Source organism: Theobroma umbraticum, unplaced genomic scaffold, assembly GCF_002168275.2.
Source record: "Theobroma umbraticum cultivar Fairchild unplaced genomic scaffold, ASM216827v3 scaffold_56.0, whole genome shotgun sequence".
Taxonomy (NCBI): domain Eukaryota; kingdom Viridiplantae; phylum Streptophyta; class Magnoliopsida; order Malvales; family Malvaceae; genus Theobroma; species Theobroma umbraticum.
In genome coordinates, this window is record NW_018397256.1 from 9,932,083 (window position 1) to 9,946,181 (window position 14,099).

Below are 14,099 nucleotides of genomic sequence, written 5' to 3' on the forward strand. Positions count from 1 at the left end.
TTACTTTTTGGCAATTGATGGGTGCTTGCCAGCGTTGCTCACTCGGAAGTAGGAAGTAGGAACTAGGAATCCGAAGACAGATTCCACCAATGGAACTGCAACGGAAACTACGGAGATTGCTAGGGATTTGTATTTGAGCTTTAATAGAGACTTCTAATCAACTCATGTTTGGCCTATCATCTGACTCAATTCATTCAAATGAGAAACCTCCAATTCTGATTCACTCCTTGTAAATGATCTTGCTTAAAAACTAGAAATCCAAGAGCAATTTAGGAAGGGAAGAGAAAGCATCAATGCATTTCAACCACCTACACATTTTACAATTGGTCCTTCATACTAGTCTTTTTGTTTTCTTGCTACTTGTTAAGATTCACACTTGCTTGAACCCATTTTGGCAGCCATCGTTTTATAAGTGATACCACGAAGCAAAAATCCAAAGAACTAAACATTAGAAGTGGGTTTTCCACCCTCAGATACTTCATAAGTTGACTTGAATACTTCATGCTGAACTGTGTGCAACTGAAATAATTTGATATAACGAAGGGTCCTACATTCGAGCATGTATTAAGAATATCAAAATCTTATCAAAGAAAGCTATCATCATCTGATAAATGACAAAAATCTCCATAAGTAACAATGCCAAAGCCATGATCCTTCACATGACATCATTCTTGCTCAGCAAAACATTTTAAACTGGTTGAACAATGTGGAAATCAGACATAAACACCAGCTGAAAGTAGCAAAAACAACGACCCAAAGCCCTGCAAGGATATCAATAATCAAGCATCAGCGATGCAGTAAACTACACGAATTATGAATGAGAAAATCCAGTCAAAACAGATACAACAAGCTATACCAGGAAGACAGATGCCACTCCCCCAGTGGTGAGCTCCTTGGCAAGGCTGCTGTTTCGCTTAGAAGAAGTTGCTTCATAGCTGCATATTTTGGCAAAATGAAAATTTTCATAAACCTTTTCAACTGTGATCTTAGGCCTATAAAGATTGTATCAACCAGGATCTTGTTTTGGGCAATGTTAAACAGTAAAGCAATCAGAATCTATGCATGAGAATCTAACTTAACTTTTACAAACATCAGCAAAGATTTCTCAGGAAAAAAAAATCAAGCGAAAAGAAGTTTGAATAATTGAAAGGTAATATTGTTACAGTTTAGTGAAAAGAGACCTCTAAGTTCTAAATACAAGATCCAACTGATTTGAAATTCTTTTCTCTCTAGTGAAAAAGAAGCTTGAGTAGATTCAAAGCTAGCATCAGTACAGGTAAATAAAAAGCGACCTCTAAGTTCTAATTATGAGATCCAATGGACACAAGGAAATTCATTATTCTCAAGTGAAACCAAGTGCAAGTAGATTTAAAGGTAGCATTGATACAGTTCAATGAAAAGAGATCTCTAAGTTCGAACTGTAAGATCCAACAGATATGAAGCTCCTTAGAGTCAAAACGTTCCCATCCTCCAAAACTACAAAAACAATGTGCTAAAGATAGAAAAAATAGCAGAATATAATGCATGAAAACACATTTACAATAACAAACTAGATGAGCTCAGATACAATTTGACAAATGCAAAATGTTGATCTATCACTTTTGACAATCTGCTACTTGCCTTAGGCTTTGGAATTAACAGATAAAAGTTAAAACTTTAAAACACCACAACCAAATCAGAAAAACCAGATACTCTTTAAAACAAAATCACAAGAGCTTTTAAAACCCAAAAGGACTCAAACCAGACATGGAATGCCACGATTCCGACTGAAAACTCTATAAGAAAAAGGTCAACAGAAGTGAATTGCAGTATTGTACCCAGCAAAAACACAAAGGGGAATCATCAACAATTCACACTTGTATTCTATTCTCACTTAAAGTAGCAGAATGAACTGTAACCTGCAAATTGGCTACTTAAAAAAAATTATTTCCAAACGACTCATCAAATCTATGAAAGGTACATTATAAACTAAGAAAATTAAGTTCCAATTATGCTAATGTATGCCTATTATTATAACCAATCATCAATTTAGAAGTCATATAAAAAATCAGGCGGTGTCAGATCTAGTTATACAAATTTCAAGCATATAAGGGAAAACAAAAAGCGGAAAATTGGCTCCTAAATCGAATCTACTATGAAGAACAAAACGGGCAAAATGAAATTTATTCTAGCAACAAAGGGAGACAAGTTGGGGATGAGATAAGAACAAGGCAGTTACATGAAGAAGGAAGCGGTGAGGACAAGACCAATGGCGAGCATAACGACAGCTAGGGTTGGGTACCACGCATCTGGCACTGGACTCGTTATTGCTTTTGCAGGAGGAGCCTGAGACAAAATCATCAAGCAAATTATAGCGGAAACCAGAAATAAATAGACCCCTAGAAATGCTTCGAATTCAATTGAGAAAGATTTACCATCGATCTTTGTCTCTTCGCTTCGGATTTTGGATGGTTGATCGAAGAGAGTGGAAACAACGCGCAACTAGCTCTTTGTAGGTGACAGGTTTTGAGTTTTATGAGACTCTAGAGTCTTGACCCTGCAGTCTTGGCTTGTATTGGAGCTTAGGATTCGGCACAGCACGGTGTATGAAAAATATGTGTTCTCGGGTCTGGGCGTGTTTGGGACTGTCGATGATGTGAACCGATATTTAACCGCGAGGGAGTCAAGGCTAAGGCTGTGTTTGTCTTTGCATTCCTCAACTAAGTTTCTTCTTCCTTTTACGATCTCCCGTTTGCTTGGTTTCACTTGGTACGAGTAAGAAATATTTATAAGATTTAGATATATGTTAAAAGTTTCTTTGATATTTCACATTTGTTTGGTTGGATTCTATTTGTAGTCTTACTAAAATTAATGTCAAAATTAGAAGAATCCAATCAAAAGAGAGCTCAAAATCCAGAATAGTGGCAAGTCTACTTCATTCATGAATCATGGGGCTAAAGCAGGCCTCATCTTATCAAGCCTTTGTGCCCCTCAAATGTACATGCTTATGCCATATAGCCCTATAAACCTACGTTTGCAAAAGAGAAGATATCAATTTCTTTAGAATTCTGCAGATTTGACATTAAGAAACAGATGCATTTCATGATACAAAGAAAACAAAAGGTTCTACACATTTGAGTGAGATGGGAATTCACAGAACAAAAAGGTGTTGAGGGGGTGGGGGGTCTCGGGGAGTACAAAGGGTACTTCTTCCTTCCAAGAAGAGAAGATCAAGACGAACTCAGAATAATTCTGAGCCTCAAAATGGAAATTTTGCCCCATCTTATTATCAATACTCAACCCCCACAACGCAATTCGGGGTGTAGATCATGGAAGCCTTCCATCATAAAAGGCAAGTGAACAATTCATTCTATGCTCATAGTGCAGCTGCATGTTGACAGCTCCTGCAGTTGCCAATCTGACGCTTATTCAGGTTGATACAAACTCGCCATAACAACCATCAGAAGTTCTGAATTAAGAATATTGCTGCACAATTTTGCTTTCTCTAGAGTTTCCTTGTCTATTTCCCAGTTTCAAATGGGGGAGCAAGGAAATGCTCTGTGCCAAAAAATTGAAGGACAAGCTGATGTACATGCATGGAAGAGGGATATTTCACTGTGACCCTGGCCAGAACCTCGTCATAACACCATGTTCACTGATGCTGCCCCTCGACAATCTTTGCACTTTTTGCCAGAAATGACTGCCCCTCGCTGTTCTCAAGGGACCTGAATTACAGTGCCTCCTAAATGACCCAGATGATTGCCTTCCAAATCTTGCTGATGAACTAAACAAATCTGACACTGATAGTCCTCTCTCAGTATCAAGACCAGTGTCATAGTTAGGAATCAAATAATGGCTTTGCATGGGATCAGCCAATTGTCCTGAGCCAGTACTAACCCTAGCATCCAGATCAATGGACAAATCATCCTGACTAGAACATCTTGAACCTACTTCTTTTGCCTCATCACATTCGTTACATACTAGTTTTAAAGCCTGAACAACCTCACCCATAAAAGGTCGGTGTGATACCTCTGGTTGAACACACATTGAAGCTATTGCTGCTACTTTGGCCACACTATCAAAAGGAACATCAGAACCTAGCGATGGATCTACAATTGTTTCTAACCCTTCTTTGGTTGTGAGAAGAGGACGAGCCCATGCAACTAGATTCTCCTGACCTGGTGGCTGTGTCATATCTACGGGTTTTCTCCCCGTCAGAAGCTCAAGAAGGACTACACCATAGCTGTAAACATCACTCTTCACAAGTAGATGGCCAGTCATTGCATACTCAGGAGCCACATACCTGGCCAATGATTCATCAGGAGTAAATGTCAAAATTACAAATAGCACTGACAAAATAATGATACAAGAACTAAAAGGTTTCTTCTTTTTTTACTTTTTGGATCAAAAGAACTGAAAGATTTGTAGAGAGAAGCAAGTAAGTTACATAACACAACACCAATTGATCATGAGAAAGATGGTTAATACAGTCTTGACCTCCAGTAATTGGAAAGTATTTCCTTATTTTATGTTTACTGCAACCTTTTAAATGGCTAAAGAAATAAGGATTTTCAAGTTGAATAGAATCATCAAACAAAACCTGCTATATAAATCAATTTCCTAAGTGCTTTCATTGTTAAATGAAATATCCTCAAACAATATACATCTCCTTAGGGTAATAATGTGTGGCTTCCATTTCTTCTAGAGGAAAGCTACTTCCTGCTAGCATGCATAAATCAAGGTATAACATCAACATGCATATCAAGTGTAGACTCCATGTTCTGATGGTCATGCCTAACACACATAACAGGCCAGGTTGGCACACACAATAACAAGGATATGCCGAAACTAAATCCAACAAACGAGGTTTCATACCCAAAAGTTCCCATGACACGTGTCGAAATGTGCCTGCCTTCCTCGTCCATGGCAGTTCGAGCCAAACCAAAGTCAGACACTTTTGGTGTGAAATCATGCTCCAACAAGATGTTGCTTGACTTAAAATCCCGGTGGATGACACGTGAATCTTCATGGAGATAAGCCAGTCCACGACCAGCACCAAGGGCTATCTTTATCCGGGCATCCCAGTCAAGTGGTGCAGAATCCTTGTCAACTCCTGTAAAACAATACAGTAGAGGCAAATATAACCATTTTTTATGGAATTGATCACTAGGAATGCTGAATATTTTACCATGGAATAAACCACAGAAATTACAGCTTAACTACCATGCAAGTGAGATTCAACACTGCCATTTGGAATGAGTTCATAAACCAAGCAGCGGTTGCGCTCCTCTGTGCATATACCAATCAACTTCACCAAGTTTCTGTGGTGAAGACGGCTAAGCATCTCCACCTCAGCCAAGAATTCCCTGCCACCTTGCTGATCATCTCTCTTCAGAACTTTGACTGCCACTTTAGTTCCATCTTCAAGAACACCACTATAAACACGACCAAATCCACCTTCCCCAAGTATTCTTGAAGCATCAAAATTGTTAGTGGCTTTTTCTATATCACTGGTACTGAAGGTCTTCGCAGATCCTGTATAAGCTACAATGCTAGAGCCAAAGGACAGTGATGTGGAACTTAGACCGCTTCCAACCATTGACCCAGCAGAACCTGAAAATTTCAACATTTTTTTTCCACTTTAATTGGGGTAAAAATAAGAAAAGTTTTTTATGGATGCAATTTTCTGCCTATATATACAGTCTAAAGTAAGGCGAAATGTTGCCACTGAACTGATTACAGACAAATGCAACTCAAGAGATGTCAGAAGCAATGTGAAAATAGATATTATTATTCATAAGAAGTTTGAGGTATCAGATGATATGCTTGTTGTTTCCTACGGTAAATTGATGGATTAAGAAAACTGAAAGGCCAGAATATATTAAGCTCAATATAACCTGATGGTTTGGCAAGAGATGTTAGCGGAGGCTGTGTAGCTGCTGCTTGTTGACTAGCATGATCCCTATGTCTGAAAAGCAAAACCCATGCAATGGCAGAGCATAACACCATAGCCACCAAAGCAGACAGAACAATTATAGCAATCACGCCACCACTAAGCGCATTTTTATGCCGCTTTCCATGCACATCAACACCAAGGGGCTTTATAGCCCTTGCATTGTTGTCATCACCAGAATATGGTCCAGCATCAATTATACCAATGTCGGAAGGTGGCAAAGGTGGAGAAGGAGGCAACCCTAGAAATCCACTATCACTACATATTTCCATGAAGATATATGCCAAAAGAGAAAAAAAGGAAAAGCCAAAAAAGGAGCATGAACATACCAAGATAGCGCACATATAACACTTCATAATCCCCAAATAATGAAGTTTTTATGGCAACTTGTTTATGCCAAAATCTCTGATAAGTTAAAAAGGCTGTGGTGTTATCAAATTTTTCACCAAGCGGTACCAAGTCTATAAGGACAACTGTCTTCTCAGGTTGCTCACTAGCAGCATTAGCTCCAATAATGCGAACTTGACTTTGTTTCATAAAAACTCCAGCAGCAATTTCCGCTGCCAGCTCAGAAACCAAAGGGAAGAAAGTATAGAGGGCAACACTCAGGCGTAATCCAACTTGCATTGGCAAGACACAGCCACACGGAGATCCAGGAGGTGTATTTGTATAAGGTTCTGTGCAAATAGTTGTTGAACAATCTACATATATAATGAACAACATATTACACATTAGTACAACAGAACATACTTGAACATGAAAATTAGAGCAGACATACCAGAAAACGTAAAATGTAAAACACAGAATCTAGTCTTTAACCTTCATTAGGAGGTGGAGGTGGAAATGACATAACCGGTGGCGGAGGTGGCACCTTGGGACTCCTCAATGGAGACACAGAAGGAGAACCTTTTGGGGAGTTATGTGGCACTTTGGAAAAGCTCATGAATAAGTAAGCCGAGAATAAAGAAAATGAATATATATCACAACACATACTTAACATATTAAGTAACATTTTATTCTTACTTTTGGTCTGCCTAGATGCACTCATTGGAGATGGTGAAGGAATGGGAGAAACAGTGCTTACTGATGAAGGAACAGCAGAATGGGATGGGGAAACTGAATAAACAGCGATGTAGGAAAGTGTTAGAAATCAAAATGACTATTTAAAATCACTTCTCAGACTCTGTTCTGAAAGCATCAATTTAACATTTGCTATTTTGATACCAGAATGAAGGGGTGCAGGAGCATAGTGTCTTCGCCTTCTTCCAGGAAGAATTGCTGGAGAGATAACTGGACCTATGTAAATATTGAAAAGAAACATTAAAGAAATGTTATATGCCCATATAATTTTAGTATGTCTGAGACAAGTCTTTTGGCACAACATATTACACCTTGCTGTTTCAAAGGAGGAGGTGAAATCAGGTATGATGATGCAGGAGCAGGACTGGTTCTTCCATTTCTTGTATGTTGATGCTTATGAAACGAGATTGAAGGTGACAATGCGGGAGGGTTAAACCCTTTATTTGAAGGAGCGAGAGATGAAACAGGAGAATTACCAGTGTGCCTCATAGCTTTGGGTGCCAAAGGAGATTTGGCTGAGGAAGAACCTGCAAATAAGACCTTCAGCAACTCAATGGCGTTGGTAGTAATAATCAAATTAACAATTAGCTTGATATTTGCAGATTCACAATATACACCATTTTCTGGGGTATGGCTCAAAGGTGGCATTGGCTTGTGTATCTCATTCCTAGGTGACGCAACTGGTATTCCATCATTTTTCCAGTTAATGCTTGAGGGTGGAGTTGAAACAGGAGATATATCAGGATCTGCATCGCAGGCAATCAAAAATACCAAGGACATTAGAATATAATCTCACAAGACCAATCAAATACAATAATAATTAAAAAGTGAGAAGAACATATAGACATGGAAAATTAGCCATCCGTTCAACTTCCAAGATGAAATTGATATAATCTCGTAAGTAGAACCTGGTAACTGAGATGGAGTTCCTTCTGGCACATTTGGGTGGATGGTTGGTGAAATGTGGGGTGATTCTCCTGGTGGTGATACAACTGGCACCGCATTATATATCAAAATAAGCAACTCTTAACAGTCTCTTTGATTGAAATTTCATAGAAAACACAAAGTAACTAGGCCTACCTGGTAAAATGGACGGTGGCATGATTGAGTGGACAGGTGGTGGAGTCCTTTCTAATTTCCTTGGGGGAGATGCAACTGCTATTGTGTTTTGTGTAGGGATGGCATGGTAAAGGGGAAGCAGAATGAGAAAAGGCAGAAAAGTTCCAAAAGAGCATTCCCTCAAGATCTAAAAATGACATATCAAGCCATGAATTATGTACCTGGAGCAGTGGGCTTTGGAATAGGAGCACTTGGTGCTAACGCGGTTGGCCCTCTTAAGTGAATGGCTGTTTGATTTCGTGGTGAATTTCCCGAAGGTGTTGTAACTGGAACTACAAAATACAGTAAAAGCAGCAATATTATAACCAGACCTGGTGTTAAATCTATCCACTAATTACACATCAATCTACAAATTATGTACCTGGAGCAATTGGCTCCGTAACAGGTGCTGTCTTATTTGATGAATTTCCTTGATTGGCACTTGGGGCCAAGGCATGTGGCTTACTGGAGTGAATAGCTGGGGGATTTAGTGGTGGATTCCTCAATGGTGGTGCAACTGGAGCTACAAAATAGAGCAAAAGCAGCAGTATTAGAACCAAACTTGGTTTTAAATTTATCCAGAAAAAGACATCAAATTGCTGATTATGTACCTGGAGCAGTTGGCTCCAGAACAGGTGCCCTATTACTTGACGAATTTCTTTGATTAGAAATTGGGGGGAAAGCACTTCGCCTGCTGGAGTAAGTGGGTGGGGAATTTTGTGGTGGATTCCTCAGTGGCGGTGCAAATGGAGCTACAGATTATAATAAAGCAAGCTGTATTAGAACCAGACTGAATCTGTAATCTACTCAGTTATTAATTTATGTCTTTTGCAGAGCATCTGGCTTACTTTGATGGACAACTGGTGAATTTTCTGGAGAATTCTGTGTTGGTGTTATTGATGGAACTGCAAGAACAAGTGCATCCTTTAATTAGAACCATACTCAACTCTAAATTTACCCAGTTATTTGATGCATTTCTTTGATTAGCAAGCATACATGGGTGGATAGCTGGTGAATTCTGAGTCAAATTCCTTGAGGGTGATGCAACTGGAGCTGCATATTGAAGCCAAAAAAGAAGGATTAGAACCAGTGTCAATTTACATTAACTTGAGGAAAGCAAATCATTTTAGTCATGTACCTGGAGCATCTGGCACTAAGGGAGGAGACTTCATAATTGGTTCCTTCTTCTGCGGAGCAGTTGCTGACTTTGATGGTGAGTGTACTTGAACAAGCATAGGTGGAGGAGCTGTTTCAAATGGTGGCAACACCACAGGAGTACTTGGTGCCAAGGATGGTACTCGTTCTTCAATGGTAAATGGAGGCGGAGCTGTATTATATGGTGGCAATTCCATTGAATTACTCGGCGAAAAGGAACGTGCATGCCCTTCAGTCGTTCCAGGCACTGAGGCAAACATAAGAGGTGGTAATGCAGGAGGAGAATGCAAATCTGAACCTGGATTGTCAAGCCGGAAATTTCACTAAAAATCTCAAGAACAGGAACAATTGATAATGGAAAATGGACGTTACCATTTGGCTGAGATAGTGTGCTTGGTGCATCGCTTCTTTGTTCAACAGCACTAGGGATTCCTTCTGCAGGAAGAAACATAAAAAACTTTGCTGGAGATGGGGATGCATTGTGCCCTAAAACAAGACAAAAGATGAAATATTCTATATAAATTCAAAGAAGGCATACAACTTACACCCATTTGTCATTTATATTATTGATAAGTACGTTAGAAATTTAAAATTCTCTCAGGTAAACACCAAAATGAAACTTATCAGGCAATATTTTGCTTTTACTTATTACAGAATCATGACTGAGAAGCCTACTTTGTGAGATCAGATAGGTTATGATACATGATCTATAAAAATGACAAAGTCAAAAGAACGTTTAATTCAACCAAACAATAGCTCAAAGATACCCCACACGATCAGCATTCAAAGATCATTGTCTTTCTCAGAAAAATATATCTAACAACTAAAGGCCTTTTTGAGATACAGGAATAGCGGTCAAACTCTTTTCCAGAAACATATCTTAACTGTATGAAAGGATGTGTAAGGCATCCACGGAATACCATTACTTGGTAATTATGCTATTAAAATGCATTTCCCAGATAAAACCTCAACAAAAAGATCATTCTTTACTCGCACCCAAAGCTCAGCCTGAGTGAAGATGTACAATGCTTCAAGCCTCTGGTTAGGCAAACTGTCATTTTTTCTATAACAAGATGGTATATACGGATCCATGAAGGTGCTGGATCCAAATTCAGTGGATCTAAACTCTATAAGTTAATGTTACCCTAAAGAGCAGGTTTTCAGTAAAATTTTGAGAACATAATTGAGCACACAAGTTGAAAAGCAAAAACTTCCCGGCATTACCAGTCACAGAAACAACATTTGCAATGTTAAATGTGATCAAAAGATTGTTCACTTAAACAAAATTAAGTGAAGTCCCTGAACACACGTAAAATTCAATAACTTTGAGCAACTGGTCTAATCAAATCACATACTTCTAATAAGAGAGCTGGAAAGATATAGAATTGTACCTGAAGATCCTTGAACAATTAAAGCAAAGCCAATGATGCAGAGTCCGGCAAGCTGAAGAATCAGTGGCATCAACATCCGCATCCCATAAAGCACCAAATCTCACAAAATCTCTAAACAAGCTCCCTCGATGATGATGATGAAGAAAATTAAGAACCAGATAAAGTAATAAAAAAATGGAAGTATTTGATATTAAGAGATTAGACAGGTTACTTGAGGCAAGAAGAAAAGGGAAGTTAGATTAACATAAGACCCCCACAAACAGTGTAAAACAAGCAAGGATTAGTTTTTTTAGGCTGTATATGGGAAAACCCAGAATTGTGTTTGGTAAAAAGAAGCAAAGCAATCTTTTTTTCCTCAAAACCAAAGCTCTCAACTTCACAAAGTTCTGATCTTTCCATGTTTGACAGAACCGTTTTTGCTAACATAAGTTGTTGAACACAAAAAAAAAACTGACACAGAAAAAAAACCAATAAATGGAATGAAACAAGAAACAGAGACACCTCACAGAGTCACAGTGCCAAGTAACGGACAGAACCTTTTTTAGGAGAGAGAAGAAAAAAATATATGCATCAAAAAGAAAGATTTGGACAGTTTGGTGGATGAGTGCCTGTGAGAGAGAGAAGGAAGAAACTTAAATTAATAGTAATGTTATTTTAGTGGGCAAAGTTACTTAAAGTGGTGTTTTAATGGGGTTTGAACTAACTTTGTTTACTCTGGTATTGGAATTCATAAGGATTTGTTTAATGGGTTTGGCTTTGCTTAACTCCTAACTCATTTTCTTGCTGATTTTCAGTTGATCTCGTTGGCCAGTAAGAGATAGTGACTCCAGTGAAAGTGAGACTTGGCATGTGGCCAATTTCTATTTTGACACATCAACCAAGTTTCTTAATTTCGCGATGATTTTAGAACAGATTTATCCTTTCCTTTAAGACAAAAGTTAAGGTCCCACCAAGAAATAAGCGTTGGAATATTCCGATTTGTGGTTCATTGTCATCATCAGAAAGTAAGACTTACTCAATTCATACAAATACAACTACCTTTGTGGAACAGTGTTTGTGTCCATATGTTTTATGTATTCAGGTTACAGTTTATGTTAGTTGCTGCTCATTAAGGACCTTTCAGAGCTTCAAACAAATCTATAAGGCTACAATTTTGTTAGATAAGATAACGGGCCCACCAAAAAGAAAGAAGAAGAAGAAATTGTCTACTGCATGACGTTTTCATGCCTATCAATTTGGTCTAAGTCCATAACTCTAAATGAATTAAGCCATCTTTGAAATACGGATCAGAAAATTTTCCATTTTCTTGATTCCCTTGTGGATGTTATTCCTTTAAAGTTGATGATACTAGTATTGGATTTTTTAATACGCCGACAGCTCTTAATTGTCATAACAAAGTTTAGGTGGCAATTAAGACAACAGATTCCAAAGTCTAAAACAGGTCTTACCCTTTTCTCCATACTGGAAAACGCTGCTAATGCTAGAAAAATATACTATAAAAGAAGTTTAATCCAATGGACACACATTTAGCTTATTAAGTCCTTCATTTTTCCGTAGAAATAAAAAGCTAAATCACTCTTTATAGAAATACAGAGAATGGATTGACAAGCTGGAGCCCACTAAGCTAGTTTCCAAAACCTTAGTGCAGAACCTACAGAGTTAATGGCCAGTGGGTCTCAATATTGTCCCACAGCAGGGACCAGGCCACCGCCATTGCCAGCCTCCGTGGTAGAAGAGAGGAGGGGTTTGCTTGGAACGTAGCCAAGGAAGCCACTTTTTCACAGCATAGCAATAATTACGATTGCTGGAGGATGATGATGATGTGGGAGGGGGGCTGAAAGAAAGACAGACTATGGTGCATGTGACTGGAAAGGGGACCCGACAGGCTGAGTCATTTGAATTGAACAAGTCTTGATTGTCATGTATCTTTTGTTTGATGACGATGGGGGCTCAACCGTTTTTATTAGTTTCACTGCTGAAAAGTGTGTTTAAAGGTAAATAATAATAGCAAAATAACATTAAACAATAAGTACATAATAATAAAGTAGAAAGCTAAAAGCAAGTAAGCATTGCATGTGTGATAGTTGTCGCCTAGGATATGTTCTTTCCCGTTATCTAGCACTAGAAAATATGGTCGTATTGGTTTTGTTTTTTCTTTTCTTTGATGTTTGCATGTGATTTATTTCTCCCCCCCCCTTTTTTTTTTTGCAAAAGAACTCTTTATATTCCAAGGTTTATAATTGCATTTTACCGCAAGATGATCCCATACAAGTCAGCATCATACAGCAAAGGCTTCTTCACCAAATGACAAGGATCTTGTTCAAACTGAGAAATACTATACATTTTTCATTTTTTGTCACAATGCTTAATTGATCTGAGTTCTTATTCCTTAGGACGCCCACACCCCCAAATATCTGGATTCTTTTTGTTCTATCTAACGAATGTATATGCAGGGGTGGGTTGTATTTTATTGAAGAGAATTGGGCTTTTGGGGTCATCACAGCGAAGATTGTCCATGAATTCTACATCAGGAGATTCATCCATCAGACAAAAAACAAATATGTGGATGTAGACAAACCCCCTTATAATTCCCAGTTCCCAACCCCCTCAAATTCATTCGAAAACACTGAAACTTCCACCACCGTCCCCAGCTAGATTTATGGTGGACCAATTGAAATCAAGAACGAATAGCACCATACAAATTAGATTATGTTTTCAATTTAAGCAAATACGTGCTTGACCTGATGCCACACTCCCTCCGTTTTGGCTTCAGCACCGCACATCACTACTTTTGGCGAAGGGTGCCTTATCCTTTTTACAAGGCAGCCCAACAACAAACGCCAGAAGCCTGGGGCCATTACATAAAGGCCTCAGCAACCTTTTTTTTTTGGCAAACCACGTGGAGATATGCAGTAATTAACCTCCCATGTCTTTTTGGCATATTCTATTGCTGTGTTTGCCTTTGTTAAGGCTGAAAAAGATCTACGCTTTAAATGATATTCCACCAAATCGGATTGGACCTGTACATAACGTAACCAGCAAGGAACCTCTTAATGTTACACCCCCGGCATTAATGCACCTAACAAACCTATGACGATTTAATGCAGAGCACTCTTCTGTTCTTTCATGGAAAAATCAGAGGACGCAAAATTCTTCACTGCTTTAAGAAGGCTGCTCGCTCCTCATACAAGATCAATTGAAAAGACAACAATTCAGTCCTCGAATTCCTATGCTACAAAAGGTAGAAAGGGCCATAGTCACCTCTTCCCACTGAGCAATAAGAAACATAACCAATTGAAGTATGTAAATTTAACTATTGCCAACTGCCAAGTATGGTAAATGAATGCTACATCGAAGTAACATATACCATGAGCCCTTGCGGCAAAATTTGCCAGTACATGAACAAAAGCAGTCCAAGATTGGGATAAAACTACAATGGAAAA

At 38.6% G+C, this 14,099-nt stretch overlaps 2 protein-coding genes across 11 annotated transcripts; both read right to left on the reverse strand.

The window, feature by feature from the left end:
- Nucleotides 1-505: 505 nt before the first annotated feature.
- LOC110411241 (uncharacterized) lies at nt 506-2,612 on the reverse strand. The gene is made up of 4 exons (XM_021421306.2): nt 2,415-2,612; nt 2,219-2,325; nt 857-935; nt 506-761 (listed from the first exon to the last, which is right to left on the reverse strand). The coding sequence occupies exons 1-4, from the start codon at nt 2,415-2,417 to the stop codon at nt 714-716; spliced, it is 237 nt and encodes a 78-aa protein (XP_021276981.1). The 5' UTR covers nt 2,418-2,612; the 3' UTR covers nt 506-713.
- Nucleotides 2,613-2,899: 287 nt separating this feature from the next.
- LOC110411238 (Protein kinase superfamily protein) lies at nt 2,900-11,402 on the reverse strand. 10 transcript variants are annotated; one of them, XM_021421293.2, is made up of 20 exons: nt 10,657-11,402; nt 9,638-9,751; nt 9,249-9,563; nt 9,107-9,163; nt 8,959-9,015; nt 8,722-8,862; nt 8,493-8,627; nt 8,293-8,403; nt 8,093-8,170; nt 7,921-8,004; nt 7,630-7,758; nt 7,324-7,539; nt 7,157-7,228; nt 6,956-7,048; nt 6,752-6,859; nt 6,262-6,633; nt 5,877-6,173; nt 5,203-5,592; nt 4,855-5,092; nt 2,900-4,282 (listed from the first exon to the last, which is right to left on the reverse strand). In XM_021421293.2, the coding sequence occupies exons 1-20, from the start codon at nt 10,736-10,738 to the stop codon at nt 3,592-3,594; spliced, it is 3,780 nt and encodes a 1,259-aa protein (XP_021276968.1). In that variant the 5' UTR covers nt 10,739-11,402; the 3' UTR covers nt 2,900-3,591. The 10 variants fall into 10 exon arrangements, with proteins under 10 accessions (XP_021276968.1, XP_021276976.1, XP_021276970.1 ...); XM_021421301.2 differs by having other exon boundaries at nt 8,493-8,633; nt 9,249-9,557; nt 9,638-9,700; nt 10,657-11,401; XM_021421295.2 differs by having other exon boundaries at nt 8,493-8,633; nt 9,249-9,557; nt 10,657-11,401.
- Nucleotides 11,403-14,099: the final 2,697 nt, after the last annotated feature.

Excerpts from the sequence above, each read along its gene's own strand:
- LOC110411238 (XM_021421291.2), bottom strand. The coding sequence starts at position 10,738 with ATGCGGATGTTGATGCCACTGATTCTTCAGCTTGCCGGACTCTGCATC. Across the intron at positions 6,860-6,955 it reads TGCATCTAGGCAGACCAAAA|TGCCACATAACTCCCCAAAA; the intron begins GTAAGAATAAAA and ends GCTTTTCCAAAG. Across the intron at positions 6,174-6,261 it reads GTTATATGTGCGCTATCTTG|GGTTGCCTCCTTCTCCACCT; the intron begins GTATGTTCATGC and ends GTGGATTTCTAG.
- LOC110411241 (XM_021421306.2), bottom strand. Across the intron at positions 936-2,218 it reads CTCACCGCTTCCTTCTTCAT|CTATGAAGCAACTTCTTCTA; the intron begins GTAACTGCCTTG and ends CAAAATATGCAG. Across the intron at positions 762-856 it reads GAGTGGCATCTGTCTTCCTG|GGCTTTGGGTCGTTGTTTTT; the intron begins GTATAGCTTGTT and ends ATATCCTTGCAG.